Source organism: Erigeron canadensis, chromosome 8 (assembly GCF_010389155.1).
Source record: "Erigeron canadensis isolate Cc75 chromosome 8, C_canadensis_v1, whole genome shotgun sequence".
Lineage (NCBI taxonomy): Eukaryota > Viridiplantae > Streptophyta > Magnoliopsida > Asterales > Asteraceae > Erigeron > Erigeron canadensis.
Genome location: NC_057768.1, coordinates 15,683,664 through 15,711,383, shown reverse-complemented (window position 1 = coordinate 15,711,383; position 27,720 = coordinate 15,683,664). Strand labels below are relative to the sequence as shown.

General features: G+C 35.6%; 2 protein-coding genes across 2 annotated transcripts; one reads left to right on the top strand and one right to left on the bottom strand.

The window, feature by feature from the left end:
* Positions 1-2,129: 2,129 nt before the first annotated feature.
* LOC122610313 lies at positions 2,130-2,968 on the bottom strand. Its single transcript, XM_043783308.1, has 2 exons — positions 2,417-2,968; positions 2,130-2,336 (listed from the first exon to the last, which is right to left on the bottom strand). Exons 1-2 carry the CDS (start codon positions 2,966-2,968, stop codon positions 2,130-2,132), a joined length of 759 nt encoding a protein of 252 aa, XP_043639243.1.
* Positions 2,969-9,771: 6,803 nt separating this feature from the next.
* LOC122579189 (probable 1-deoxy-D-xylulose-5-phosphate synthase 2, chloroplastic) lies at positions 9,772-15,605 on the top strand. The gene is made up of 10 exons (XM_043751304.1): positions 9,772-9,906; positions 10,233-10,397; positions 10,531-10,695; positions 11,340-11,490; positions 13,162-13,433; positions 13,525-13,798; positions 13,945-14,252; positions 14,342-14,623; positions 14,867-15,151; positions 15,258-15,605. The coding sequence occupies exons 1-10, from the start codon at positions 9,817-9,819 to the stop codon at positions 15,399-15,401; spliced, it is 2,136 nt and encodes a 711-aa protein (XP_043607239.1). The 5' UTR covers positions 9,772-9,816; the 3' UTR covers positions 15,402-15,605.
* The last annotated feature ends 12,115 nt before the right edge of the window (positions 15,606-27,720 follow it).

Genomic DNA, 27,720 nt, shown 5'->3' with positions numbered 1-27,720 from the left:
ATATCTAGAAGGTCAATTCTCTTAATAAACCTCTAGGGATAGATACCTAGATAAATATAAGTAAGTTGTCCTAGTCGGAAATTGAGGGTTGTTACAGCAAGAACCACAAATCTCTCTCTTTAATTTAATAAATCAAATTTAATGTTTCAAGCTAGATGTAGTTAGGGTTTTGCATCATCATCATCATAATATGAACATATCAAAAATTGGATCTTCAAAGTGCAAAAATTAGCCCAAATTGGGTCAATTTTGGGTTTAGCTTTTGGTGAAAGATTTTGATAAGTAAATTCATCTCAAATTTATCACTTTGTAGTTAATAAACTTGTTTTGAGTCAAACCCCTCAAGCTTTTGGTAAAAAATCGGATTTAAAAAGTGACTAGGTCAAAAATTAGGGTTCTTGTTGCTAAATGAGTCAAAAACGAATTCTTCTTGTTAAATTGATAATGGGTCGAAATGATGAAGTGGGTTATGCCCAACCATGTATAAGAATACTTATATATGTCCAAAGTGAGTCTTTTTCCCTTCGAAAATCAGTTTTAGGTTGATTTAGGGTTTTGGTGTTCTTGGTGAAGTCTTGGCCGAAAATCAACATCTAATTGATATTATGGAATAAAATTGTGAGCTGGAAATTGTTTATCCACGTCCATTTATGTGTATTCAGGTCTCAAATCTAATTGGTAACCCTCCTTGGTCGAATTGAGCCCAAAGTATTGAGTTTTTTTTGGTTTTGGGTCATGTTTTGTTGCAAATCTGCAGCTGCTAGTCGATCTGGGTAGACTTGGACTTGCTGCGGCGCAGCTCCAGGCTGCGGGGCAGTAGGTAGGACAAGAGTTAAGCTGTTGCGCAGTGAGTTTTGGTGCGGCGCAGTATGTCTCCATGACTGCGGCGCAGTCTGTTGTTGCAGTGCAGTTAGTGCCCTGTTTCATCTTTCGGCCTTTTTGGTGCTATATACAAGACAAAAGAGTCGTTCAAAGTCGCAAGTCACTTTTCAAACCAAACATGAGATATTAACTACATAAACATATAACTTTTGTTTGAGGACGAGACGACCTTGGGACGACTTCAATTTGATTCGAAACTATTCTATGACCTCTCTAATGGACATGTTGAGTCTCGGGAGTCTTTCAAAGCCATAAGTCATAATTAATAGCCTAATTAGAGATTTTTCTTGGTTAATAATGCATGTACTGTATACATTATTAGGTTGTGGACGTGTGGAGCACATTAATCACTTATAACCTCATCTTAACGTGACCTTAACTTCTTTAGCCGATCAAGTTGGTAGCCCCTTTTTCTTTGCATGATTTTGGGGTGAAAAGTGTACAACGCGTTACTTTGGTTTTTTTTATCGTTATGTGTTCGTTTATGTAAGTAATCAAGGTTATATGATCGTTTAGCTATTTTATCAAGGATATGTGTTCGTTTAATTGTTAAATCAAGGTTATATGTTCATTTAATTGGTGAATCAAGGATAGGTGTTCGTTTAATTGTTGAATCAAGGTTGTATGATTGTTGTATGGCAATATCAAGGTGATGTGGTCGTTTAATGATCCTATCAAGGTTTCAAGGTTATATGATCGTTTATCGATCGTTTATCGATCCATATTACGTGATCATTTAATGACCCAATCAAGGTTTCAAGGTTATGTGATCATTTAATAATCTAATCAAGGTTTTATGTTCATGTCAAGGTTATGTGATCGTATGATGTTAATCAAGGTTAAACGGTTGTTATCCCGACACTTGTTTCTTATAGTCAAAACCTATGAACTCACCAACTTTATGTTGATGCATTTTAGTACACTTTTCAGGTAATCAAGTTAATCAAAGACGTGATTGATGATTGCATGCTTGCTTAGGATTGGATTTGGACTTAATATGGATCTATGATTCATTGTTCCCATCCATGAGTTATGCTTAGGATCGTTAGCCATCATTTGATCTATCTTTTTTAAACTATTGATGGTGTTGTGCTCGTTGTGCATTTAGTTGATCCAAAACTTGTAATTTGAATTGACTTATGAATGAAAATGTCCAATCCTTATTGCATTTAGTTTTGACTCTACTTAATTTTCATGTCATGCTGAGCATTTCTATTGACGCTCAATGTTTCCGCCTTGTTGGGTAGTTACAAGTTGTATGCATCCACATTCATCATCTTAAAGGCTTCCATGGCTGCTGCAAATTGAGGTTTAGTAGTTGCAGTTGCACATCTCCACAAATGGTCTTTGTATGCCCTTCCCCTCCAATGCAACTTCATGTTTTCATGAATGCGTTTCAAGCAATACCTGTGTTCAGCAGTAGGGAACACATTATTTATTGCTTGAATTAGACCCTGCATTTCAAAAAGATTTAATTAACTTTTGTATTACTTAAACATTAAATAAAAAACATAAAAAGAAGATAAATACTTACCTTTTGTATGTCTGTAATGAAAGTAAAGTTTGAATTAGTTGCCAATTCAAAATCATCCCCAAGATATTCAAAAAACCATGTCCAGGAATCCCTATTTTCTACTTCAACAACTGCATATGCAATTGGATAGATGCCATTATTTGAGTTCACTCCAACAAATGTCAAAACTTGACCTGGGTAAGGACCCTTCATGAAAGCACCATCCAACCCAATCAAGTCCCTGCCACATGCTTTGAATCCTGATTTAAGAGATCCCAGGCAGATGTATATCCTCTTGAACTGCCTTGTTGGGTCATCTGGGTTATGTGTTCTCTCTACTTCTATTTTCACAGTGGTACCAGGATTTTGTAACCTCAACTCCTCACAATAATATCTAAGCAATTCATATTGACTATGATAATCACCCTTGTAGTCTATGTTTGCTTGTTGTTTAGCCCTAAAAGCCTTCATCCAAGAGACCCTCACTTGCAACTTCTGTTCAAGTTCTTCTTGAAGTGCCCTTGTAGGAATACCTGGATTCCTATTAATCTGCTCTCTGATTTGTTTTGACATGTACTTAGATGTACAATGCTTTATCTCCCTGGATTGCAAACAAGTGTGTGTACCCTTAAAGGTCTTTATCATCCATATTTTTTGGTCAGGCAATTTACTACAATGCAAAACCCAAGGACACTTATTGTTGGAATCTTTGCAAGTGGATGAATTAGAGTTATCATTGTCTAATGGATCCACTGGGTTTTTCCCTTTAGACTTAGGCCCAACTGGTTGGTCTTATGGCCCATTATCAGGCCCAACACTTGTTGGGACCACTCCATCACATACTGCCATCACTCTCCTTTTATCATTAAAAACCAACTTAATGCATCTTCTACTCTCAACTGAATATGATTTAATTGGTTCTTTCACTTCACTTGAATCACCAAAAACTTGACTAAGATAGAATGGAGCATTTTCACTTGCAATTGACTGTTGTTCTTTTCTCAATGTTTTCAACCTCCTAGCATTAGCCTTATCAATGTTATCACCATCAATATCACTGCCACTCTCGAAGTATTCTGTCTTTATTACATGAAGTTCATCATTACCATCAGGTTGCTACAACTGGTTATTCAATATATCCACCTAGACCCTGTTGAGACAAATTTAACATGTAACCTGACATGTCCACATTCACATTAGTGAGCACATTATCAACATCTACAAGCATATCATCATCACATTCTTTTTCTGGCACTCCATCATCCTCATTCTCACTTTCATTATCATCACCTGCAGTATCTTGATTTTCCCTCTCACTTTCTAGTACTAACCTCCTAGGCAGGTGTTTATTTGCTAACTCTCTAACACTTTTTCTAGCAGTTTGTTTCGCAAGTCTAGGGGACGAAGCAAGCAACTTGTCCATGTGATGTTCAATAACCACATTTATGCATTTACACACACCATCAATATACTGAATCATGCTTTCTAAATCATCATCAGAGTAAATACGACCTCGCAAGGTAAAGGAGCATTAAGGTTTAATGAACTTAAAAGACTTAATCATGTTGTCACTATAGCCCATTCTCCTAAGTATACATCTCATTTCAACCAAAGAAAAGGTTTTCAAGTCGACATAATCGACATAAATGGTCTTACCGGTGTATGTGCATATGAAATTTTCCTCTACAACCCTACCTCCATGATGAACGTTTAGTCTACACATGGTAGGTTTTCCATCTGCAAATATTTAAATAAATAAATGGATTAAATAAATAATATATGGAAAAAACAAAAACAAATTGGAATTTAGGGTTATATACTACAAAGATTATATAATAAGTCGCGTATTTACCATAAATTTCAGCTAAATCGTATTCCGGTGCACTTTTTGGCCGGATTATCCAACCGGACTATTTTTTTTCTTGATTTAGGTTTAGATTAGGTATGAAATGGGTGTAATCGGGTATATATTGGGAACAAGCATGAAAGTGGGGGCTGCGTTTGGTGTAAAATACAACTTTACCCCTTCATGTGAGCGACACGTGAACGAACTTAACGTTCCATCTACCTCTGTTAGACGTAGGTATGTAAATTGTGCAAAATTGCAAACCATGGGTATGTCTCGGGTAATTTTATGCAAATAGGTGTGAATTGTGCAATTTGGGGTATTCGCCAGGTACCATTCTTGTAATTTACTTTAAAATAAAAGTTCAAAATTCAAAAACAAATTTTAAATTTATTATGAATAAATATTAGATGGATGTCCATATATGGTAACAATATCTTTGTATTATGTTAGAGAGATTTGTATCTTGGAGAAGACTCCATCTTGTATTTATATAAACAAATGTAATAATGAGATTAATATAATTGAATTCCATTCTCTCAATATTCTTCTTCTTTATTGTTCTGTTTTTTTAGTTTTACAATACATTATAACACGATCTAAAACCCTAATTCTCTAAACCATCCGAGCTATCTTCCATTGCCGTCGATTGAGAAGTAAGTTTTCTATTGTTACCATCGGTTGAGGTAATAACTTCCATGTGTTTGTGTTTCCAATCTATTAAAAGTGTATGTATTTAATATGATTTTCTTTCAACCGATTATACTTTCTCACTTTAACTTGTTCATTGATATTAAACCATATCACTTTCATTAGTAAATCAATGCACAACTATAATCAAATTAACATATTAACACGGTTTTTTTTATAGTGTCATGCATACAAATTTTTTATGATATGTTGTTGCTTTATTATCATATATTTAAAGTTGAATTTAAATACAAATCAATCAAGTATTTAACATCTTGTTATAATTATTAATTAATTTAATGGGATATTATAAATCTGATTCTGTAATAAACTAAAGAAACAAACCAATATTAGAACTTAAGTATGAAATCAATTATATATTCTTTCATTATATATGTATGATGTTTATAATTATTAATTTGATCGGAAGATATATATCAATATTTGCATGAACAATTATTAATTATTCATAGGCTTGAAGTTTTATTATTTGGTCAATGAATATTGATGAGGTTTTACAATGTCTTAAGAGCAACCATCCTTATATTCGATAATAACTTTAACAAAAATGTCTTTGTTCAACATTTATTATCCTTCAATATTAATCCTCTGAACAATTTGCTTGAGAAAACCATTGGAGTTTGTTGTCGATTATTTCTGTTCCATATGATCAAAGTTTTATATTACTGGGTATTATTAGATTGCAAATAATTTTAGTGACATTAATTGTATTGAGAGAGATCTACCTATTTTTTTTTTTTTTACTTGCCATCTATTGTCAACTTCGAGCTATTTGTGGTCAAGGATTATGGTTACAAGTTGAAGAATGTTTAGATGTGGTTATCAAACTTTGAGGTAAATCTTTAACTTTTACTTTTGATAAATCATGCGAATCTTGATAAGTGTGTATATTCAATACTGGATTTCCTTAATGTTGGTTATTTGATATATGGACTATCATTATGAAAAGTTTGAAATCTATGTATCAAATTTTTTATTTGATGTGATACTAGTTATTCATATGCTAATTAAGATAAAACAATACATTGTATTAGATGGTAGTCAATGTTTTAATTATCAAAGATTTATTAACTTTGTGTCTATGCGTTTAATTAATGACGAAACTTTGATTAAAAAAATAATAAATTATTATAACTATTATTATTATTATTATTATTATTATTATTATTATTATTATTATTATTATTATTATTATTATTATTATTATTATTGATAACTTAGGTAAGCGCATTATATGTATCGATCCTCTGCATGTATAGTTCTTATAGATTATATTTTAATCTTTTGTGTATGAAGAATTAATTGATTTTGGAATCTTATAGTTACAATTAACTGGTGTAACTAAAGTATATTATAGCCCATTCTAATTAATTTGCAATCTATTGTGATTGACTTATGTACATATATTTGGTCCATAGACAAGTTTTAATCTGGTAAGATTATACATTTATACAGACTATTTAGCTTTGGTTGGCTCTGGCTTATTAGTTGTTATATATATGCATACACTAAAATTTACTATCCTTATTATGTACGTGTACTAACACTTTGCACACATGATTAATTATATATATATATATATATATTACAACTTGGCTATAACTTTTAGCTTGATAAATATTGTGTATGCGATATAATAAGCTGGTATGCAAATCATAAATAAGTATATATATCGTAAATTAATGATATAGCATCTCGTTTGGTTTGTAGTTGATGAATACATATGCAAATTAAAGTTTATAGTATAATGATCAATGTAATGAGCATGGTTTAGACATAATTTATTTGTTTATATTTGAGATACTTTGATAATTGAACAATGATAAATATATATGGAACTTGAATTGTATGTTCATTTTATATTGTACTTTTGAGTTTATTAAATTATGTGAAATCTCTTGAGTAACTTACTATAAATTTATTATGAGAAATGTTTTGAGATATGGTAATACATGTAGCTTGTACGAAGCACACTAAGTCTAATGAAGGTTTATAAACTTTGATTACTTGGCATGACCGGTTGGATCATCCTGGGTCAATAATGATGCGAAATATATTTAAGAGTGGAGAGCTTATTCAAAGTGATTATTATATTGCGGTCATTTGCTCTATTAGAAAGATATGTCAAGAAAGATAAGGATTGAATCCTTTTAATTTAATGGAACATATACAAAGGAGATGTAAGTAGGCCTATACATCGTCCATATTGACCATTTAGTGTTTTAAATCGATGCATCGTCTAAATGAGTCACTAAAGTCGCAACATGATGTTTGCGTAATTAATTGCTCATCTTGTAAGATTGAGAGCATGTTCCATATTGTATTGGCGCGCAATAATGATTAATTTGGTAATGAATATTTAGAGCAAAATGAATATGATTTGGGGCCATGTTATTTAACATGTAATAATATGAACTCGCATCATGCCAATAGTGTTCCTCCCCATTAAAATTGGTTTACGGTCAGAAACCACATATGTCTCATAAGAGGTTTGAATGTGCAATATATGATTAAGTTGCTCCACCACAATGCACAAAGATGAGACTTCAAAAAATGTTGGAAATAATGTTAGGAGTAGACGTGCCTTGGAAGTGTGTAAGCTTATGCTTTGATTCAGTTCGAAACTGTTTGATTAAACTAGACATTAGTGTGGCTATTTTGGGTATGAGTTGGAACATGAAAGAGGTGTACGTATGCAATAAAGCCATAATTGAATATTTGTTTATGGCTTATGTTTTGACATGATAGTTTTCCCAACATTAGGGGGAGATGTTCCCAATATTAGGGAAAGTGGAAAGCAGCTAAAGAAGTAAGAATGAATTATCAAAGATCGTCACACCAATGAATATAAGCTTAAAGTTTGTGGGATAATTCTTTCAGAATATTTAGTAATTTCCAGCAATGTTAACTGACAAAAAAAAAAAGGCTGCTTATGCTCTAATTGATAATAAGTAATTGAAAAGTCGATTCCAAAATAAAAGCCTTGAAATAAAAGGAGCATAAAATTTAGATGGTCAAAGTCGAGGTACAAAGACCCCAAAAGAGATTGATGATGAGAAACTAGACATGAAGGATTTTGAGAAACCCCGGGTACCTGGAAATAATGAGATCTCAATGAGTTGTAACATGTCTAGAGAATTGTGGAATCAAATAAAATAGATAAAAACGACATCGAGATTGATTGAATGTGATAGCGCTATAAGAGTATGAAAAATGTGAGGATCTTGAAAGCATGCATGCACATAAATTGACATGATATTAATATTTAGTCAAGATTAAAAGACGCTAGTAATTTGGGACATGAAGTCCAAGCACTATTGATAAATTAAAGTATGGCAATATGAGAAATTTTGATTCGCGTCTAAAAGAATAAGAATAGAGCTCATTTGAAACTCAGATTCCATGAGGGATATAAAACGCATAAAGCATGTCTCGTGATTAAAAATGATTGAAACACGTGTGAAAAATTCTCGAGAATATTGTTTGTCGTTGAAATTATTATGGTTGAAATTTATAAAAAAAATCCAGATTTGGATATGATATAAATTTCATGCAATTTTGATGATTTGAATATCGATGGAACTCTGAGGGAGTGTCCAATGGTGATTGAATTAATGAATGGGAGATGAAAGACAAGGTTTGTCTTGATTTATGAATTTAATATATTAAGAATGAATCAATGCGCATCATGACAAATAAGTGAAAAAGATAATAAATATACTTGATATTAATAATAAATGACGCTCATGATTATGAGGTCACATGGTGCTTAAAATGCCCCTTTTATGGCTTTTTAGATAATGATCACATTATTGGTTTAGAAGTGTCATTGAAACACTAATTATTCTCGCAGTTCAAACATGAATTATACATCATTTACCTTGAGCTTATTGGCAATGTGTAACTTGTAAAGTACGAGGATGTACTTAAATGAGATGCATGATGTATTACTAATCCTCAAACATGGTATGCGAATATATGTGAAGAAAACAATGTTTGAGGATTTCATTTATACGAGAAGCAATGAAATTTATATTGTTAAGACACTTCATATGCCAGACATTAACATTTGGTAATAATGAGAATTTTTAAGTGATGTGATCATGAGGGGGAGAAGATACGCGTTGCACTCTTTTCCCTTGAGCAAGACTTTGTACCACTAGGTTTTCCTGTCAAGGTTTTTAACGAGGCAACATCCCCAAGCGTATCAAAAGAATTATGTACTTTTTTTCCTTCACTAGATTTTTGTCCTATTGGGTTTTCTCTAGTAAGGTTTTAACGAGACATAATGTCTTTAATGGATGGACATCCAAGGGGGAGTATTATGAATAAATATTAAATGGATGTCCATATATGGTAACAATATCTTTTTATTATGTTAGAGAAATTTGTATCTTGGAGAAGACTCCATCTTATATCTATATAAATAAATGTAATGATGAGATTAATATAATTGAACTCCATTCTCTTTATATTCTTCTTTTTTATTATCCTGTGTCTTTAGTTTTACAATAAAATTCTAACACTTAATTTTAATTCAAGAATCAAAATTTCGACTTTGTTTTAACTTTAAAATCTCAATCCTAATAAAAATTACTTACGTTCCTGATTGTTGGCTCTCGAAAGAAAACAGATATTTTGTTACCACTTGAACAATTATTTAAAAGTTAGAAACTTTATGAATTGAGGTTGCATACGATATTATTATTTTATTACTATGATTTATACTATATTTTACATTCGTTACTCCACCCAACCCTGAGTGATTATAAATTTTGTCCATTCTTTGAACTCCTCATGTAACTCCCACTTTTCTCTCTCTCTCTCTCTCTCTCTTGCCTTTCTGTTTAGATTAGCAGCATCTATGGCTGTTTCGGGGTCTTTCTTAAACTTGCAACTCACTACAACTCCATGCATCAAAAGTCTAAGGCTATGCAAACACTCAAGAAAACAGGTTTGTTACTTAACTTTTGATCTATTTTGTAACATAAATTTTGTCCATTCATATGCGAACAAAATGTTATTTTTAAGGTTTTGTTTTGTTTTTTTGACCGATATGAATTTTTATATCATTTCATGTGGGAATGAATTCTAAAAACATGTGATTTAATAGAAAATTTAGAAATTCTAGTTTAAGGTTCTTGCAAAAAGAAGAAAGGTTTGAAAATGAAGTTGAGCCTATATATATATATATATAGCCGAACTAGTCTCATATCTGTATATATCTATCGTTAACTTCATGATTAGTTTTACTAAAATGATGACTAATGGCTTGTACAGTTTCGAATAAATGTATCAGCAAATAGCCCAGATGCTGAAGAGGCAAAGATAGTTATGAATAAAGGAAAAACCCGATTGCAAATTGATTTTTCGGGGGAAAAACCGAAAACACCTTTGCTTGATACCATCAATTATCCGGCTCACATGAAAAACCTCTCAACAAAGGTTTAAAAAATTTAAATAGTTAGAGAAACTATATGATGATTTGTTAATGTTTGTTACTGCTTTTATAACTTGTACACAGTGCATTAATTTCTTTGTTTGTTTGTTTGTTTTTTTTTTAATATTAATTTTTCAGGATTTAGAACAGTTAGCTGCAGAGTTAAGAGTTGATATAGTGTATTCAGTGGCAAGTACCGGTGGGCATTTAAGTTCAAGCTTAGGAGTTGTTGAATTGGCTGTGGCTTTACACCATGTTTTTAATACCCCCGATGACAAAATTATATGGGATGTTGGTCACCAGGTAAATTCTCATTATTCCATCGGTCTCTAAATTTAGTGCCGGTGTTAAGAATTTAAGTGTTCGGGAAAAATAAAAATTTCCATGACTCCTAACTAATCCAGTTAACAAACTTTTTTTTGTTTTTCTAATATATATAATAACAACTAACATATAATCATTTTTCATTTAGTATCCCTAAGAAAAATAGGCCCGCGACAGTTTTTGTGCATAACAAATATCAATCACGTACAATTAATAAATTGGAGATCACAATCACCCAGTAATAAAAGACCCAAGAAAATTTAAATCATGTTTAAATTCATATTTCAGTCAAACAAATTTTAATAAATACTCGTATATATAGAAATTCTGTCAACGGTGGCTGGCTTCTCCGCCACCAGCTTAAGCATACGGTCGTTAGTGATGATAGATGTAATATAACAAGTTGTCGGAGATTAACCATTTAAAAAAGATTATTTGTTAAACAGTTAGTTAACTCTCTTGTATATTTTACTCGTAATAATTTAATGATCACATTTACATTACATAATAAGGAAAGACCACTAGAAGGTATCTTCTGCAATGTAATAGTGTCTATCATTTGTAAAATATTAGCCATTATTAATTGTCGGAATAATTAAATTATTGTTAATATTGAAAAACAGGCATACCCACATAAGATTCTTACTGGAAGAAGGCCAAAGATGCATACCATGAGGAAAACATCAGGGCTAGCAGGTTTTCCTAAAAGAGATGAAAGTGCACATGATGCTTTTGGAGCCGGGCATAGTTCCACAAGCATCTCTGCCGGCCTAGGTAATTTATTCTTAAATTTTAATTATGGATTTAATTATATTTTTAAACGAAAAACTATTCTAGGCATCAAACTTAGGTTTTTCAGAAGTATGCTTGTGGAACTAAATGAAAAAATAGGGAAGTGATATTTGTACTTCTTTTGATATTTTTACTACTATTATGCATTATTAATTTGTACAGTCAGCTGTAAAAATTGTACATTATGATACATTAATCAAAATTTATGATACAAACATCATCTCCTCCCCTAATAGGACCTAATCTCAACCCTTTAATTCAAAGATAGCAACACTTACGAAGGCCAGGCGGCCCATTTGCTTCAATAATGGTTTTTTTTTACCATGAAAATCAGGGGGCGGACTTTTAATACGAAAGGTACAAGTTTTTTTATGCACGTTAAGTACAACCTTAAGGCTGTATTTAGCATTTCTAAAAAAAAAAGACAAAACAAAAGAAAGTTTGCTTACATACAATATGGAAATATTCACAGGAATGTTATTGAGTCAAACTAGTACCACTCGAATCCTTTAATTGAAATAAATAAACTAATAAATTATTTATCTTATCTTTCATTTGTTTTATTCACCAATATCTAATTTAATACTGCATAAACTATATTATGAATAAAAATAATTAACTGTTCAAATAGTAATTTAAGAGACCCAGCACATTCGAAAGAAAATTCCTCAGGTTCACAAAAAACTTTGAAGATAGCCTCTTTAATCCGACATAATATAGTGAAAATTTATGTAGTTACTAATTTAAATTTGGGCCCTGAGATACAGAAGAGCCTTGTTGTCTAGTTGAGTAACCCAATAAATCTTTAAAGGGCCCAAATATTTGCTACCCAATGTTGAATTAATTACTTGTCATCGCTTTTGATTTTCTCTTTTGTTGACCTCTATGTGGACCCAAACATTTGCATCCCATTTTTAAATAATAAAAATATAAAAAAATAGCATAAAAATAATTAATCTATTTAAAAAATAGCATAAAATTCTTTTTAATATTATAAAGTTTGAGTGCTATCTTGAGATTATCTTTCTTTATTTCCTTTCTTGATTTTTCCACATGGCATGATCTTGTAATTAAAAGAATTTTTAGTCTATTTTTTTAGGAGCATTAATCTTTCCCAATTTTTTTCCTTCAAAGATATTTTTACCAAATCATTGTTTCTAACACTTTTAAGGTATACATGTTAAAAGTAAAATGTTACAGTTATTATAATTCCTCTAAAATATATGAAGTGATGTGACAGCTTTTTTTTAATCTTTAATTTGAATGTGTGGTGTCAAATCATTTTTCATAAAGTTCAAAAGATTAAGGGTTAAGTGCGTCAAAATGTAGATAACTAAGATCGAAAAGTTATAGTATGCACCAACTATCAAAACCTCTATTGTATGCACGAACTTTGTAAAAATATTCAAATCATGTAAGTAACTACGACCAACCTATTACAAACTTGCACGTGGCAACTCATATGAGCTGCCACGTATACCATGTTAAATGATATGAACATTTTTCCTAAGTTCGTACATACAATAGAGGTTCTAATAGTTCGTGTACATAATAACTTTTCAGTCTTTGGTACATACGTTTTGGTGCATTTAAACGAAAGATTAATTAGCAAGAGAATGCCATTCTTGAACTAAATTTTTTTTTAATTGAAAGGTATGGCTGTTGGAAGAGATTTATTAGGGAAGACCAACAACGTGATCTCTGTGATAGGGGATGGTGCCATGACTGCGGGTCAAGCATACGAGGCCATGAACAATGCAGGCTTCCTTGATTCAAATCTAATCGTCGTTTTAAACGATAACAAACAAGTTTCATTACCAACGGCTACATTGGACGGACCAGCAACCCCTGTGGGAGCTCTTAGTAGCGCTTTAGCCAAGTTGCAAGCCAGTACTAAATTCCGCAAGCTTCGTGAAGCTGCCAAGGTTAATATTTAAACGATATCACAGCCGGCATTTTATATGAATTAAACTCTTATTATATATTTTTTCCATATATATTTTGATAACTGTATAGAGTATTACCAAGCAAATTGGACCCCAAGCACATGAAGTCGCTGCGAAAGTGGACGAGTATGCTAGGGGTATGATAAGTGCTAGTGGGTCGACCTTGTTTGAGGAGCTTGGTCTATACTACATTGGTCCAGTTGATGGACACAACGTTGAAGATTTAGTCAGCATTTTTGAGAAAGTGAAATCAATGCCCGCACCCGGGCCGGTTCTTATACATATTGTAACCGAGAAAGGGAAGGGTTATCCTCCTGCCGAAGCAGCCGCTGACAGAATGCACGGTAAGCTATATATATATATATAATCAATCACAGATTTATACTTTAAATTACCCATTTTGACCCATAACTCAAATCCTTTGGCACATATGCATATATTCAATGCGTTTTTATGGATCAAAGTTATATCTAATGGTCTCTTGTTTCAGGAGTTGTGAAGTTTGATGTCGGAACTGGAACGCAGTTCAAGACTAAAGCCCCAACGCTTTCATATACTCAATACTTTGCAGAGGCACTAATAAAAGAAGCTGAGGCAAACAATAGAGTTGTAGCAATACACGCTGCCATGGGAGGCGGAACTGGATTAAACTATTTCCAGAAAGTGTTTCCAGAACGTTGTTTTGATGTTGGCATTGCCGAACAACATGCTGTCACATTTGCTGCGGGTTTAGCAACAGAAGGTCTTAAACCGTTCTGTGCCATCTACTCCTCATTTTTACAAAGAGGATATGATCAAGTAAGCACTTACATTCTGAGGAGCAAGAAAGGAAAACGTATGACTAAAAACACATAACTAATAAGTTGATTCGATATATAATGTTTTAGGTGGTTCATGATGTTGATCTTCAAAAACTACCTGTTCGGTTTGCAATGGATAGAGCTGGTTTGGTAGGGGCAGATGGACCAACACATTGTGGAGCCTTTGACATCACGTACATGGCATGCCTGCCAAACATGGTGGTGATGGCTCCTGCTGATGAGGCTGAACTGATGAACATGGTTGCAACCGCTGCAGCAATTGATGACAGACCTAGTTGCTTTAGATTCCCAAGAGGAAATGGCATTGGCGTACCTCTTCCTCCTAACAACAAGGGAGTTGCTATAGAGGTCTGTTATCCGTTCTCAAAGTTAATTAGTCTCAAATTAATACATTCCGGATTTCCAATTTTTATTGTTTGACACATTTTTTGGGGACCTAACCTATCGGGATTTAAACCCACAACCACTTTGTTACTGGGCTACCTCAATATTGCTAGGCTAAAGGCCTATTGGTATTTCATCCCTTGAAATAAATCAGAAGTAATGTTAAAGACATAGTAAAACCTTTCGATTGATATGGACTTGGAACAGGTTGGTAAGGGAAGAATCCTACTGGAAGGAACTAGAGTTGCGATTTTGGGATATGGTTCAATAGTTCAACAATGTCTAGGTGCAGCTAGCTTGCTTCAAAACTATAACGTGTCTGCAACAGTAGCTGATGCTCGGTTTTGCAAACCATTGGATGCAGAACTAATTAAAAGATTAGCTAACGAGCATGAAATCTTACTTACTGTTGAGGAAGGTTCAATTGGTGGTTTTGGATCACATGTTGCTCATTTCCTTAGCTTAAATGGCCTTTTAGACGGGAAACTCAAGGTAAACTAGTTCATAAACACATGCATTCAATGATAAATGATTATATTTTAGGCAGCTTTTTTTTTTTTTTTTACTAATTTGTTGTTATTGCGATGATTATTTGTAGCTACGGGCAATGACACTTCCTGATAGATACATTGACCATGGTGCCCCACAAGATCAACTTGAAGAAGCTGGTCTTTCATCACAACATATTTGTTCCACACTTTTATCGCTTTTGGGGAAGCCGAAAGAAGCACTTCAATACTAGCCAGTTATCTAAACGAAAATGGTACACCAGTGAACTAGATCGATCGTTCACTCTTATATTGATTATATATATGTATACAGTTTTGGGTGCTTGGAGTAGAGAGAGCAACCAACTAAAGACTAGTATTGATTTCTTCATCTATATATATGTAATATATGTTGTTCATTTCATTGTTAAAAAGTAATTAAATGCTATCACTAAACATTTATGTTTGTACACCAAACCGAGATTAGGTTTAGAAAGGGGAAATGATGGGTGTTTTTGGTTTGTTTGTTGGCGATTCCCCGAAGGTAAAGTTCGTGTCTCTTTACGCCAATCGATTATGTGTTGTTTAGCCGATTATGATCGTGCTATTGAATGAGTTTCCGATCTGTCTGATCGTCTTTAGCATGCTCATGGAAGGATATTATCATATCCGACATTCAAGGATGCTTTTGCCTAATCATTGTAGGCTGTGGGAGGCTTCGGGACGGAGAGTCATCGTCCCACCGCATATTGATATGCTGTCGATATGTGAGGATATTATTGTAAGTCGTTGGAGCATCTCTTATAGAGAGAAGAGGACGTGCAGATCTGTGTGTGTGTGTTTTGGAGACGAGGAGAATGAATTCTTAGGTTTAGAACTCATCTATTTATATAAGAATGGTTATCTTGAAGAGCAAGTTTAGGATTTTGAGAATATTCATAATAATATGTCAGATCTGGTATTTAGGACGAGATAAGAGCAAATCTCTTTAATTTAGGAGGAAGAGAATGAGATAATTTCTTCCATATTTAGATAAGACTTACAGCGGGTACCTTCGTCACGCAGGATCGGCTCTGTCACGAAGGTCATGTTCCGTCACGAACAGTGACGTACACCATCAAGCCCCCACTCCAAGGTGATGATTTTTTCTAAATAAGCATTGCGTTGGACTATTCCTAGATACTTCGTCATTTTCCAGGATAAATTCCTTATATCCCAGAAATCAATTTCTCAGTCGTTACATATCTCGAGATGCTATATCGGCGGTTAGGGGTTTTTAGTGGCCGCTGTATCATATCGCTGCTTTTATTTTCCATTTGATCTGCTCCGACCGTCGCTGTCTTCAATTTTTGTATTATTATTGTTTTGTAAGTCTTTTTTCTTCGAAATAAGTTACCTTCCCCGTTTAGGCTATGGACTTCTTTTGTTGTCTTTGGTGGAGAGACCTGTTTTAATTTGTCAACAGTCGAGGGATTAAGGTGTATCCCTTTGTTGCTGTTATAATACCCTAGGAATTTTCCTTCCTTCACTCTGAATGAGCATTTATTCGGATTGGGTTTATTGTTCAGAGGTTTCCGAAGGTCTCCCAAATATTTTATAAGAGTTCTTCATCCATACAATGTCATTCATGTAAAATTCTAAGTTTTTGCCAATATGTGTGGCAAATGCTTTGTCAAACAGGCGCTAATACACAACCCCTGCATTCTTTGGCCCGGACAGCATCTTGCTTGTAAAAGTCTGTACTGTCTTTGTCTTCTTTGCAAATTAATACACTACTCATCATTTTCTTTTTTCACCATTACAGAGTTTGTGATTCACTCTTTGGGGAGTTGGATTTAGGTTTCATAACGAGTTTGCAAAGATAAATAATTCAATAGCTCCAATGGTTTTTATAATCGTGTAATAATGCCATGTAAAAACTTTATAATGTTTCTAAGGATAAGTCCTCATTGGATGAGAGAGAAATGGGTTTGTGCCACAATAGGATCAAGACGTCTCATCTTTCATGATGCTCTATTCCTATTCGCAAGCACGTAAACTTGGTTGGTGTTTACGAAGGATTTTGTTTCATTGTGATTGTCAGGGGGTGGTAATTGCTACTTATAGTTTTTATTCTTTTAAGTAGAGGCTACGTATCAGTAATCAATGAGATATTCGCTAGACTCTCCCCCTGAGATCTTTTATTACGATGGAAATGTGGTTGTCGCCGGCTTCATAAGCTATGAATATCTATGTAGCATGATCATTATGCATCATTCCATAGGCTCCGAGGGTCAACTGCTTTCCATCCTCGATGATGCTTGGAAGCACGGTCTTTGTTACATAGTCTTTGGCGCTGATACACTCTTCGATGCGAAGCTTTTGGCTTTGGCATACTTTTTTGTTGCAAAGCCTTTTGCAATGGCATACTCTTCATTGCGAAGCCCTTGGGGCTGGAATACTCTTTGTTGCGAAGCCTCTGGCGTGGCATACTTCTGTCACGTAATCTCATGGACCCGTAATTGCTCATTTATATTAGACTTGTGTCATATGTTTGTGAGACTTTTGCCAGGGATCTTGAGATTGATCCTGTGCTGTGCGCTCCTGAACCTGCTTCGTCTCGAAGGGCCTCCAGAGTATGCTATCTTGAAATTAGCAGTCTATCAGTAAATTTGTTGATGGTATAACTGTTATACCTGATCTTGGGCCTCCGCATTGTTGCGTGTGAAATCCCGGTACTTTTTCTTTGGCTTTTTGCCTCATTCTATCTTTCAAATGTTTTTTTTATATTGGGACTTTACGCATCAAACCAATATTATCTTCATGCTATATTTTGCATGTATTTATGCGCGTGCGTTGGGGTGTCTGTTCGGGCGTCCTTGTCAGCTTGTTCCCTCTTGGTTGCGTCTTTGCATTTTCCGAGGTAGCGACCCTCTTTTTGAATATTGAGACAATTAGTCTTTTGAATAATGTATTGTCCCCATGGGACTTTATGCTTATTTTTGAATAATTTAGGCGCATAGCCTGATATATGTAAGACTATTGGTCTTTTTAAAACTATTGGTCTTTTGTAATGCGGTGTCCCTCGTAAGGGCTTTCGCTTTATTGAATAATCAAGGCAAGTAGCTTTATGAATGCCTTGAGAGGTCTTTAGGATTCTTTTTTATAGAGAGAATTTATTTTGGAGGAAAAGTTAAGCCTCTTTAGAGTTTACCTAAGTCTTAGGCTATAATAGTCCAGGAGGATTCTTTCGTTCTTTACTGGATTTAAGTGATAAAATCAAATCCCGAGTTTATAAGGGGACAACTCTTACCTTCTTTATCTTCTGCGAAAGCCTTCGTTACGGACAACATTCGTGTTGTAACGTCTTACTGTTCTTTCGTGTGACAGGTCCTGCAAATCGCTGGGAGGGTATATCATCACAGAGTTTTATGGAACTTACGCAAATTCAATCCTTTATGTAAGATTGATTCCAGGTCTTATCAACCGGACCCCCTTCGATGATTTTTAACTAGTACGCTCTGTTGCCGTAGGTGGTTTTGGAGTATGTGTAGGTCGTCCCACGTCTTTCTCATCCTTCATTGATTTTACGTGATGCTAGTGCTGTTTATCCAAAATACACAGTCGCCGGTTTTGAACGTCGTAGGATTAACTCTTTTGTTCTAGCCCCCCTTGGCTTTCTTTTCGAACATTGTGTCTCCAATGGCCGTATTTTCTCTTCATTCTTCAAGAGATTTTAGGTCAACTTTGAGTTCCTCCATGTTTCCTTCAGTATTTAGCATTGCATGTGTCGGTATTTGGAATTTGGCTAGTACCACGACTTCGGTACCAAAGGCTTGGCCGAATGGTGATGCTTCATTTCGGAGTTTATTTTGTTTGCTCAGAGGACCAAGGGGAGTTCGTCTACTCACCTCTTCATAACACGACTTGTTTATAGACTATGTATCATAGGTGGTATGTGCATAATATGTGATGAAAGTTTCGCACCTTTGAGCATCTTTTGCTCCTGGTTTTTTATGGCTAAAACCGAGGTGTTTCCTTGGTATGCCAAGATTAATCCTTGCGGTTCTCTCGAATATATACACCTTCTTTGGAAAGGCTAGTATAAGCGTTTTCACCTTTCGGGTAGTTTGGATAACGGTTCTTAGTGGTGGAGGTTATCCATAAATCCGGATCTTCTTTGCACGATCGACAAACGGAGCTACGTAGTCGGATTCTTCTTGTGAAATGCATTCGATTTTTGGGCTCTGAGCTGGTGAAAATCTTTAAGGGGTTTATGAAGGTTTTAGGGAACCTTTAGGACCTTGAGTTACGGAAGGCCTGCGGATTGACCTTCGAGATCTGAGCTTCGTAAGCTTTACAGGGTCTGAGCTGTTTCTGGACCTTTGGATCCGAGCTTTGGAGGATCTGCGGGATCTGAGCTGCGGATGGGCCTTTGGACATAACTCTATGTAAGGTCTAAGGATGGGCCTTCAGACCTGAAAGGTATGCGGGACCTAAGCTGCATCTGGAGCTTCGGATCTGAGCTTTGTAGGATCTACGAGATCTTCTTTGGAAGGTTTGCGAATAGGCCTTCAAATACAAGGCTATGTAATGTCTCTGGATGGGCCTTCAGACCTAAGGCTATATAAGGCATGCGGGATCATTCGGATCCGAGCTCTGGAAGATCTGCGGATAGGCCTTCGGGGCCGAGGCTGTTTAATGCTTCATCTAAGAAGTAGAAGTAGGTTCGCTGAAGCCAATCTATTCAATAAGATCAGTTAAGCAGTTGTTAGGGCCACTCGACTTATAAGTAGTAGTATCCTTTTTTTCCTATATGATAATCCACTTTTTAAAACAATTGAGCCTTCATCATGGGAATAAATAGGATAACAGGATTCCAGTTGTAGTTTCTTGTTAGGTCGGTAAAACTGTCCATGTAGCTAAAGTAAAGCTAATTGTTCGAGTTCACGTTCTTGTTCAGGACAGGACAGTATGGGACCTCTTGCTTAGGGCATTGGAAGCAAGCAACCAACCCGGCGGAAGTCGATCAGAAGTTTACTATTTGACAAAGGGGCGCGTTAGTGGCATAAGAGTAAGTAAACAGATCAGGTGTAGCGATAGGCCGGTTTACAATTCTATTCAAACAGGCTATTGCGCCTAAGTCAATCGCTAGCCTAGGGCTTTGCCATACCAGTGAGTCTGAGGCGCTGCTCTTGACCAAAGTCGCACGTGATGCTAAGTAAGGATGAACTCCCCTACCACTGTTAAATAGCGCCCTCTTCACTTACTTTTGCCATTGTCTTAAAAGAGAAGGGCTGAAGTCACTCTTTTTCTTTAGAAGAAGGGTTCATTCGGGTAAAGCCATTTTATATAAAATAAGAAATCGCATGTCCTTAACAATCAATTTTCAGCTTCTTGCAGTAATCAGAACATAAAAGACAATCATACCGACGAGGTGAGTCCCACCGTCACATCCCAATACCGCGCAGGCAAGTCCTTTGAAGCTCTCCTTTTTTACTAGTCACGCATGCCTTCGGACCTGAGGCTATCTAAGGCATGCGGGATCCTTCGACCCCGGGCTCCGGAAGATCTGCGGACGGGCCTTCGGGGTCAAGGCTACTATATAGCATGAAAGAGGTCTTCCAATCTAAAGGCTGTGTGGTAGCGAAGAGATCTTTAAGATATGGGGAAAACATTCTTCCTTAATCGTGATGTTTTTATACTCTACCTATGGAGATGTAGCCTCTTTTTTTGTAGGGAAAAGTCAGATCTTGATATGAATATTCGGACCTTATTTCGGCTAGCCTATATAGGAGACGTCGTTCCAATAGATTACCCTCTGTAACATAGCTCATCAATGAGGCCGTGTGATAATGATGTGAGTCTTCGTGACCCACGCGCTTCGTGGCACAACCGGTTCGTGACGATGCGTAGTTGATGCAGAATGTCCAGGTTCACTGAACTGGAGAAAGCAAGTGAACTGGGAAACCCAATTGAAATGGAGAAATTAAGTGAAGTGGGGAGAACTGGCCAGATAATGCCACTAGAACAAGCAATGTTGATTCTGTAGTTGTCGCCCATTTTAGACATGTATTTCCTGAACCAGTCCAGTCGCCAGTAGTGACCCTTCTCCAGTGGCATATTGCTCCAGATATTACCAGTAGTGATCCTCCAGTGAAGCTTTCCAGAAGTCCACCAATAACGTTCTCCACTGAAGCACTCCAGTGACCAGCCCCAGTCAAGTCTACTAATGACTGCTCCAGATTTAAAGTCTCCAGTGGAAGTCTAGATGTCACTTTCAAGTTGCCTAATAAAGTTTGTGTCTGTCGCATGATTATGGGGTCCAAATAAAGGAAGAATGATAGCTGTCGAAGAAGAAGACAAGGAAGAGTGAGTAGCCACGTTATTTCTAACGGTTTGTGGGTCCTCTTACAAAAGGAATCTTTCTAGAAGTTTTGTCTGTCCATTTCCCATTGGCTAATAAATTAGTGGTTGTCCTTTGCACATGACAACTTTTTATTATTTTATTATTATTATTATTATTATTTCGATAACTCCTAGGAAATAGTTTTATCTATATATAGGGGTTGTATTTCTCATTGTAAATCAGATTATGTTGTTGAATGAAATTAATAGAGCAACCTATATTTTTTATCCAAAATCTTCATTTACCTTTATAGATCTTTGATAATGGTGGTTTGGAGTGATCCCATTATCTATAATTGTGATGGTTCGTCCTTTATCAATTATAGTGGTGAGATCCAAAATCTTCGATTCCTTTACCTGTGTTTGTGGTGGCTAGACCTTTATCAAACATAGTGGTGGGTTGGAGTGTTTCCTTTATCCTTGATTCCGGTGGCTTGGCCTTTACGAATCTTGGTAATGGATTATTTTATCTATCCTTTTATTTATCGTTTTGTTTTGTTGTTTATTTCATAAAATCCAGAAAATACCAAAAATATCTAATTCCATTTTATTTAATTTCCGCTGTGCTTGAGTTATTGCGTGTTTTAAGCATCAAATTTGGTATCAGAGCCAGGTTTACAAAAAGGTTTCTTAATCTTTTAGTCCTTGGTTATTGTTTGGTTTGTTGGGTTAGATTAGATCTGTTGGAGTTGTATTTCGTTTTGTTTAGATTTGTTATTGTTGGTATTGCTTTGTTGAAGATTAATGGCTTTTAGAAAAAATATGACATTAGAAGAAGCTCATAATGCTAGGAGGGATAGACAAATTGAAGATCTATAAAAAACACTTGGTAGAGTTCTTAATCTATTAGAAGATGGTGGTTTAAGGTTGAATAGAGAGCGTGTTGTTTGTGAAAGAGATGATGATTCTCAAGGTCCTAGTGAGAGATCTGACGGTACACCCAGATCTTCTAATGATTCTGATGAGTCTAATCAGCCTAGAAGAAGGCTTAGGAGGCATAAGGTTGATGACATGAAAGATATCAAGATAGATCCACCAGATTCCATTGGTTCTTCTAACCCAGAAGAGTTCTTTGTATGGGTTCAAGTTATGGATAGAATAATGGACATAAATGGTTATGATGATAAGAAAAGCTTTAAAGTTGCCATTATTAGGTTGAAAAAGTATGCTTCATCCTGGTATGATAATATGAAATCTGAAAGAGAATATAAGGGTAAAAGCAAAATTAAGACCTGGTCCAAGCTGAAAGAAGTTATGCAGAAGAGATTTGTTCCCCAGTCATACAAGCAAGATCAGTATATCACGATGAACAACCTGAAGTAAGGTACTAAAGAAGTTGTAGAGTATATCAAAGAGGAACTCTCATTTCTCAAGGAACCTTGACTTCTTTTGGTTAAAAAAACCCTATTTCTCTCTCTCTAGAATGGCGACCTGCATCCTCTTTTTCTAACCCTAATTTGTCCCTATTCAGCCTATCTAATCGTGATTATCATCTTATTCAATGGAATCTGATCGTAATCTTGATCTAGGTTAGCTGTTTGTGATCGTTTTAGGGTTTTTTTTTCGTTTTTTCTTTTTTCTTGTCGCCGCTCTAGGTTTACGGTTCTTGATCTTTTCTTTTTGGTTATCATCCTTGGTTCTTTTGGATTCTACGTGTTAGTTTCTTTGAATTAACCTGGGTATCTAATCATATAAGGGGATCGATCATGGCGTAGGGTTTTCCTCTAGAGTTAGGGTTTTATTTTCGTTGCTGTTCATTTGTTCCTTTCGAATCTTGCTGCATGGTTACTTTTGTGTATGAAGAGAGATTGGGATTTTAATTATAAAGAGATAGAAGATAGAATTAATCGATTAAAAGCTGGTGGTGGATCTAATCAGCCACCTGTTGAGACAATATCTGGTAAAAAGAAGAAAGGAGGGAATCGGAATCCAAGCCCTGTGAAGAAGGTTAGCACACCTGATGTTGTTAAACCTACAGTGAATGTGGAAACGACGAATGAACCAGGTGGTAGTAATGATTCTACCCCTAAAACTTCTAGTGTAGATTCATTTAAGTCGGAGAATAATGTTGATACAGATGGGAAGAATGACATTTTACATGCTGCTGATGCGAAGGGAAATTCACCGGTCAGGGATGATAATTGCAAGAAAAAACCTGAATTCTCTTTTGCTCCAACCCAACCTGATCCGCTTGTGGATGATGTGGGTTTGGAAAACAACCTGATGGATATAAGGAAACAAATGAGAAAAACATTGAGCAACCTGTTGATACGACTGTTGAAGGAGAAAAGACTCAGGAGAAGATATCGTATGTTGCCAAACTCAAAGCTAATTCTCTGAAAAAGGTCATCAATTTCAAGAAAATAGATAATCCATTTGCTAAGGAGGGATTTGATGTTGTTTTGTCGAAAGAATCTGTTCGAATAGCCCAGAATAAATTTGCTAATACCTTGTTTGGTTACTTCTTAGGTAAACGTCTAGCATACCCGGTGGTTGAATACTATGCTAAGACATATTGGACAAAGTTTGGTTTGCAAAAAATAATGATGAACGCAAATGGGTTTTTTTTCTTCAAGTTTAATGATAAGAAGGGGATGGTTGATGTACTAGAGGGTGGTCCATGGTTGATACGTAGTATGCCAGTTTTCCTTAATATCTGGTCTCCAAGTGCCAAACTTCAGAAGGATGATGTTAAGGATATTGCAGTTTGGGTGAAAATTCATGATGTTCCAATTGCTGCATACACGGATGAGGGATTGAGTATTATTGCTTCTAAACTTGGTAACCCGAAGATGCTGGATAGTTATACATCTGATATGTGTTCGGAGTCCTGGGGAAGAAGTAGTTATGCACGTGCATTAATAGAAATATCAGCTTCATGTGAATTTGCTAATGATTTATCAATTGCGATACCGGACTTGGAAGGTGATGGGTACTCAAAGGAGATTATGCGAGTTGAGTATGAGTGGAAACCACCAGGATGTGCTGCATGTTGTGTATTCGGCCATGAGGGGAATCAATTCCCTAAAGCTCCTAAAAAGGTTCCGAACCAAGGCATTCCTCCAGTGGTTGATGCAGATGGGTTTCAAAAGGTAGGAAAAAAGAAAGGCAATCCTAATAAGGGGTTTTATATGAATAACCAGAAGCAAAAGGTGGTATATGGACCGGTTAGCAATCAGCCTAAACCCAATAATGGTGCATCTACCTCGACATCTTCTCCTAAGGGTAACATTGAAATGAAGAACTCTTATGATCTCCTGTCAGATTATGGAAAGGGGTTTAATGACCCACTCTTCACTGCTCCATCAAAAGAAGAGGCTAGGAAGCAAACAAAAGGTTATGATTTAGATGAAGATGAGGTTGCTACGATATTTGATGAGTCGGCTCAATATATGGCTGATGTTGATAGGCCTGAGGATACTGTAAAGGGGGGCAATTACTCCCTCTGACAAGGTGTCCAATGGGTAGTATAGCTTCCTGGAATATAAGGGGATTGAACCGTCTCCTAAAACAAAAGGAGGTTCCTTTTGTGATGGAAGAACACCGTTTATCTGTTTGTGCTATAATGGAATCCCATGTGGATTCTTCGTCTCTTGCTAATGTATGTAGGAAGGTATGCCGGTTATGGGATTGGATTTGAATGCTAGTGCTTTTGATAAGGGTACACGAATCATTGTTGGTTGGAATAGTGTACTCGTTGATGTTATGGTAATCTCTTAGACGGATCAGGTTATGCATGTTCAGATTATATTTAAACTTGAGCAAAAGGCACTCTTTTGTTCCTTTGTATATGTTTATAATTATTATATGAAGAGACGTGAATTATGGCAAAACTTGTGTGTACATAAGGTCTTTGTCCATGATCGTCCTTGGGTAATTCTTGGAGACTTTAATTCTGCTCTGAATCTGGAAGATAGCCTTCATGGCTCTTCTTCTATTAGTATTAGAATGCGTGATTTTAAAGAGTGTGTAGAGAGGATAGAGGTCTTTGACATTAATTGTTCGGGAGTCCACTTTACTTGGAACCTGAAACTGAGGAATGGCAATGGTATCTTCAAGAAAATTGATAGGGTTATGAGTAATGTTGGCTTCATTGATGCTTTTCCTACTGCATGTGCGCTATTTCAGCCTAATAGAGTTTCGGATCACTCTCCTTATGTACTCAAACTACCTTCATTATCACATAGTAGGCCTAAACCATTTAAATTTGCTAACTTCTTGGCTAAGAAACCTGAGTCTCTTCTTTTAATGAGGCAACATTGGATTGATTTGTATCAGGGGCATCATATGTTCAGATTAGTTAAGATGCTGAGAGCTATGAAAGCACCTATGCATGGTCTCCTTTTTAAGCAAGGGAATCTTCATGTTAAGGTTTCTCAAGCTAGGGAGGCTCTAGATGAAGTTCAGCATGCAATTGACAGTGATCCCTTAAACCCTCAACTGCAAGAAAAGGAAGTGAGGTGCCTATAGGTGTTTCGTGATGCTTCTATGGATGAAGAGATGTTTCTTAAACAGAAATCAAAAATCGAATGGCTTAAGGCGGGAGACTCTAACTCTTCTTTTATTCATAATTCTATTATTGCGTTAATTCCAAAGGTGTCCTCTCCTTCTATAGATACTGACTACCGGCCTATTTCGTGTTGCAATGTGTTATATAAGTGTATCAGTAAGATCCTTACTAATAGATTGAAAGAGGGCTTGGATGATGTGGTGAGTACTAATCAGTTGGCTTTTATACCGGGTCGTAGCATTTCAAATAATATTTTGCTGACTCAGGAGCTTATGCATCGGTATCACTTAAAAGGGTCCATCTCGGTGTGCTTTCAAAGTGGATATCCAGAAAGCTTATGATACTGTTGATTGGAGTTTTTTAAGACGTATTTTGCTCCGATTTGGTTTTCCTCCAAAGTTATTTGGACTATGGCTTCTCTTACTTCCCCTGCATAATCTATTAGCATCAACGGGAATCTTTATGGATTCTTTGATGGGAAGAGGAGCTCATACAGGGTGTTCCTATGTCACCTTATCTTTTTACACTTGTTATGGAGGTGCTCTCTTTGATTCTACAACATGCTGTGGTAACTGAGCAGGGCCTCAAATTTTATAAGGGTTGTGATCAGTATCAAATTGTTAATGTGTGCTTTATTGATGATTTAATTTTGTTTGCCCATGGTGATTCGACTTTAGCTAAAGTGATCATGGATTCTCTTAATGAGTTCAAGGAAATGTCCGGGCTAGCCCCAAGTTTACCTAAAAGTCTTACATTCTTTTGTAATGCTCCGGCTTCGGTAAAGAATGATATATTAACTTTCACGCAGTTTGACGAAGGCCAGCTTCTGGTTCGTTACTTAGGGGTTTGGTGTGCTAAATCGAGCTTTAAATTTATAATCTAGATTCACCTACAAACTCACTACTACGCACTTACGGGCAGTGGACCCGATCGTTTATAATATAGTTATGAGGTAAGTCCGTGTTCGTTCGCAGGGATTGGATATGACTAGTTGTTCTATGAAATGGTTTGGAAAACAGGTATTATTTCGAAAATCCTTTTTGACAATAAAAGTAAAAATTGATATGCAAGACAGATTGCATAAAATTAAAAAGAACTTCAGACAATATAATTAAAAGTCATCCACCTTGACTTCCCTCGACTTCAAATGTGATTGCATTTAATTAACAAATTCTCTAGAGTTAGATAATCGTGACGAGATTAAGGTGCTCACATGGTACCACCAACCGTGAACAAGATACCGAATCACCTAATTGCTAATTAAATTACCCAAGCCGGTAACACCAAAGCAAAGACAACTCTTCCAACAATTAGTTTTATTGACTATCGAATTATCAATTGCACCTATGTGACAATAACGTGGTACCACCAACCGCTATCAATCACGTTGACAAAATTAATCTTTTCTTAAAATGATATTCACTATCATACCATGAACTAGTGATAATTACTCATAGACAAGTAACCGTTTTAAAATCACATACACATTCAACTGGTACCACCAACGAAGAAATATATGCAACCAATATCATATTTAATTAACAAAAAGAATTAAAATCATCAAGATCACAGAAAAACGATAATTAAATAAACTCTTTTGAATTAAAAATATTGCAATCACATCATTCATCTCATTACATCAAAGTGGATGATTAAACGTTTAGCCACTCATGATC

Bases quoted from the DNA above. Each gene is read 5' to 3' on its own strand.
- LOC122610313 (XM_043783308.1), bottom strand. From the start codon at position 2,968: ATGTCAAAACAAATCAGAGAGCAGATTAATAGGAATCCAGGTATTCCT. The intron at 2,337-2,416 runs GTAAGTATTTAT...TTTGAAATGCAG, and splicing joins TCATTACAGACATACAAAAG to GGTCTAATTCAAGCAATAAA.
- LOC122579189 (XM_043751304.1), top strand. From the start codon at position 9,817: ATGGCTGTTTCGGGGTCTTTCTTAAACTTGCAACTCACTACAACTCCA. The intron at 10,398-10,530 runs GTTTAAAAAATT...TTAATTTTTCAG, and splicing joins TGAAAAACCTCTCAACAAAG to GATTTAGAACAGTTAGCTGC. The intron at 13,799-13,944 runs GTAAGCTATATA...CTCTTGTTTCAG, and splicing joins AGCCGCTGACAGAATGCACG to GAGTTGTGAAGTTTGATGTC.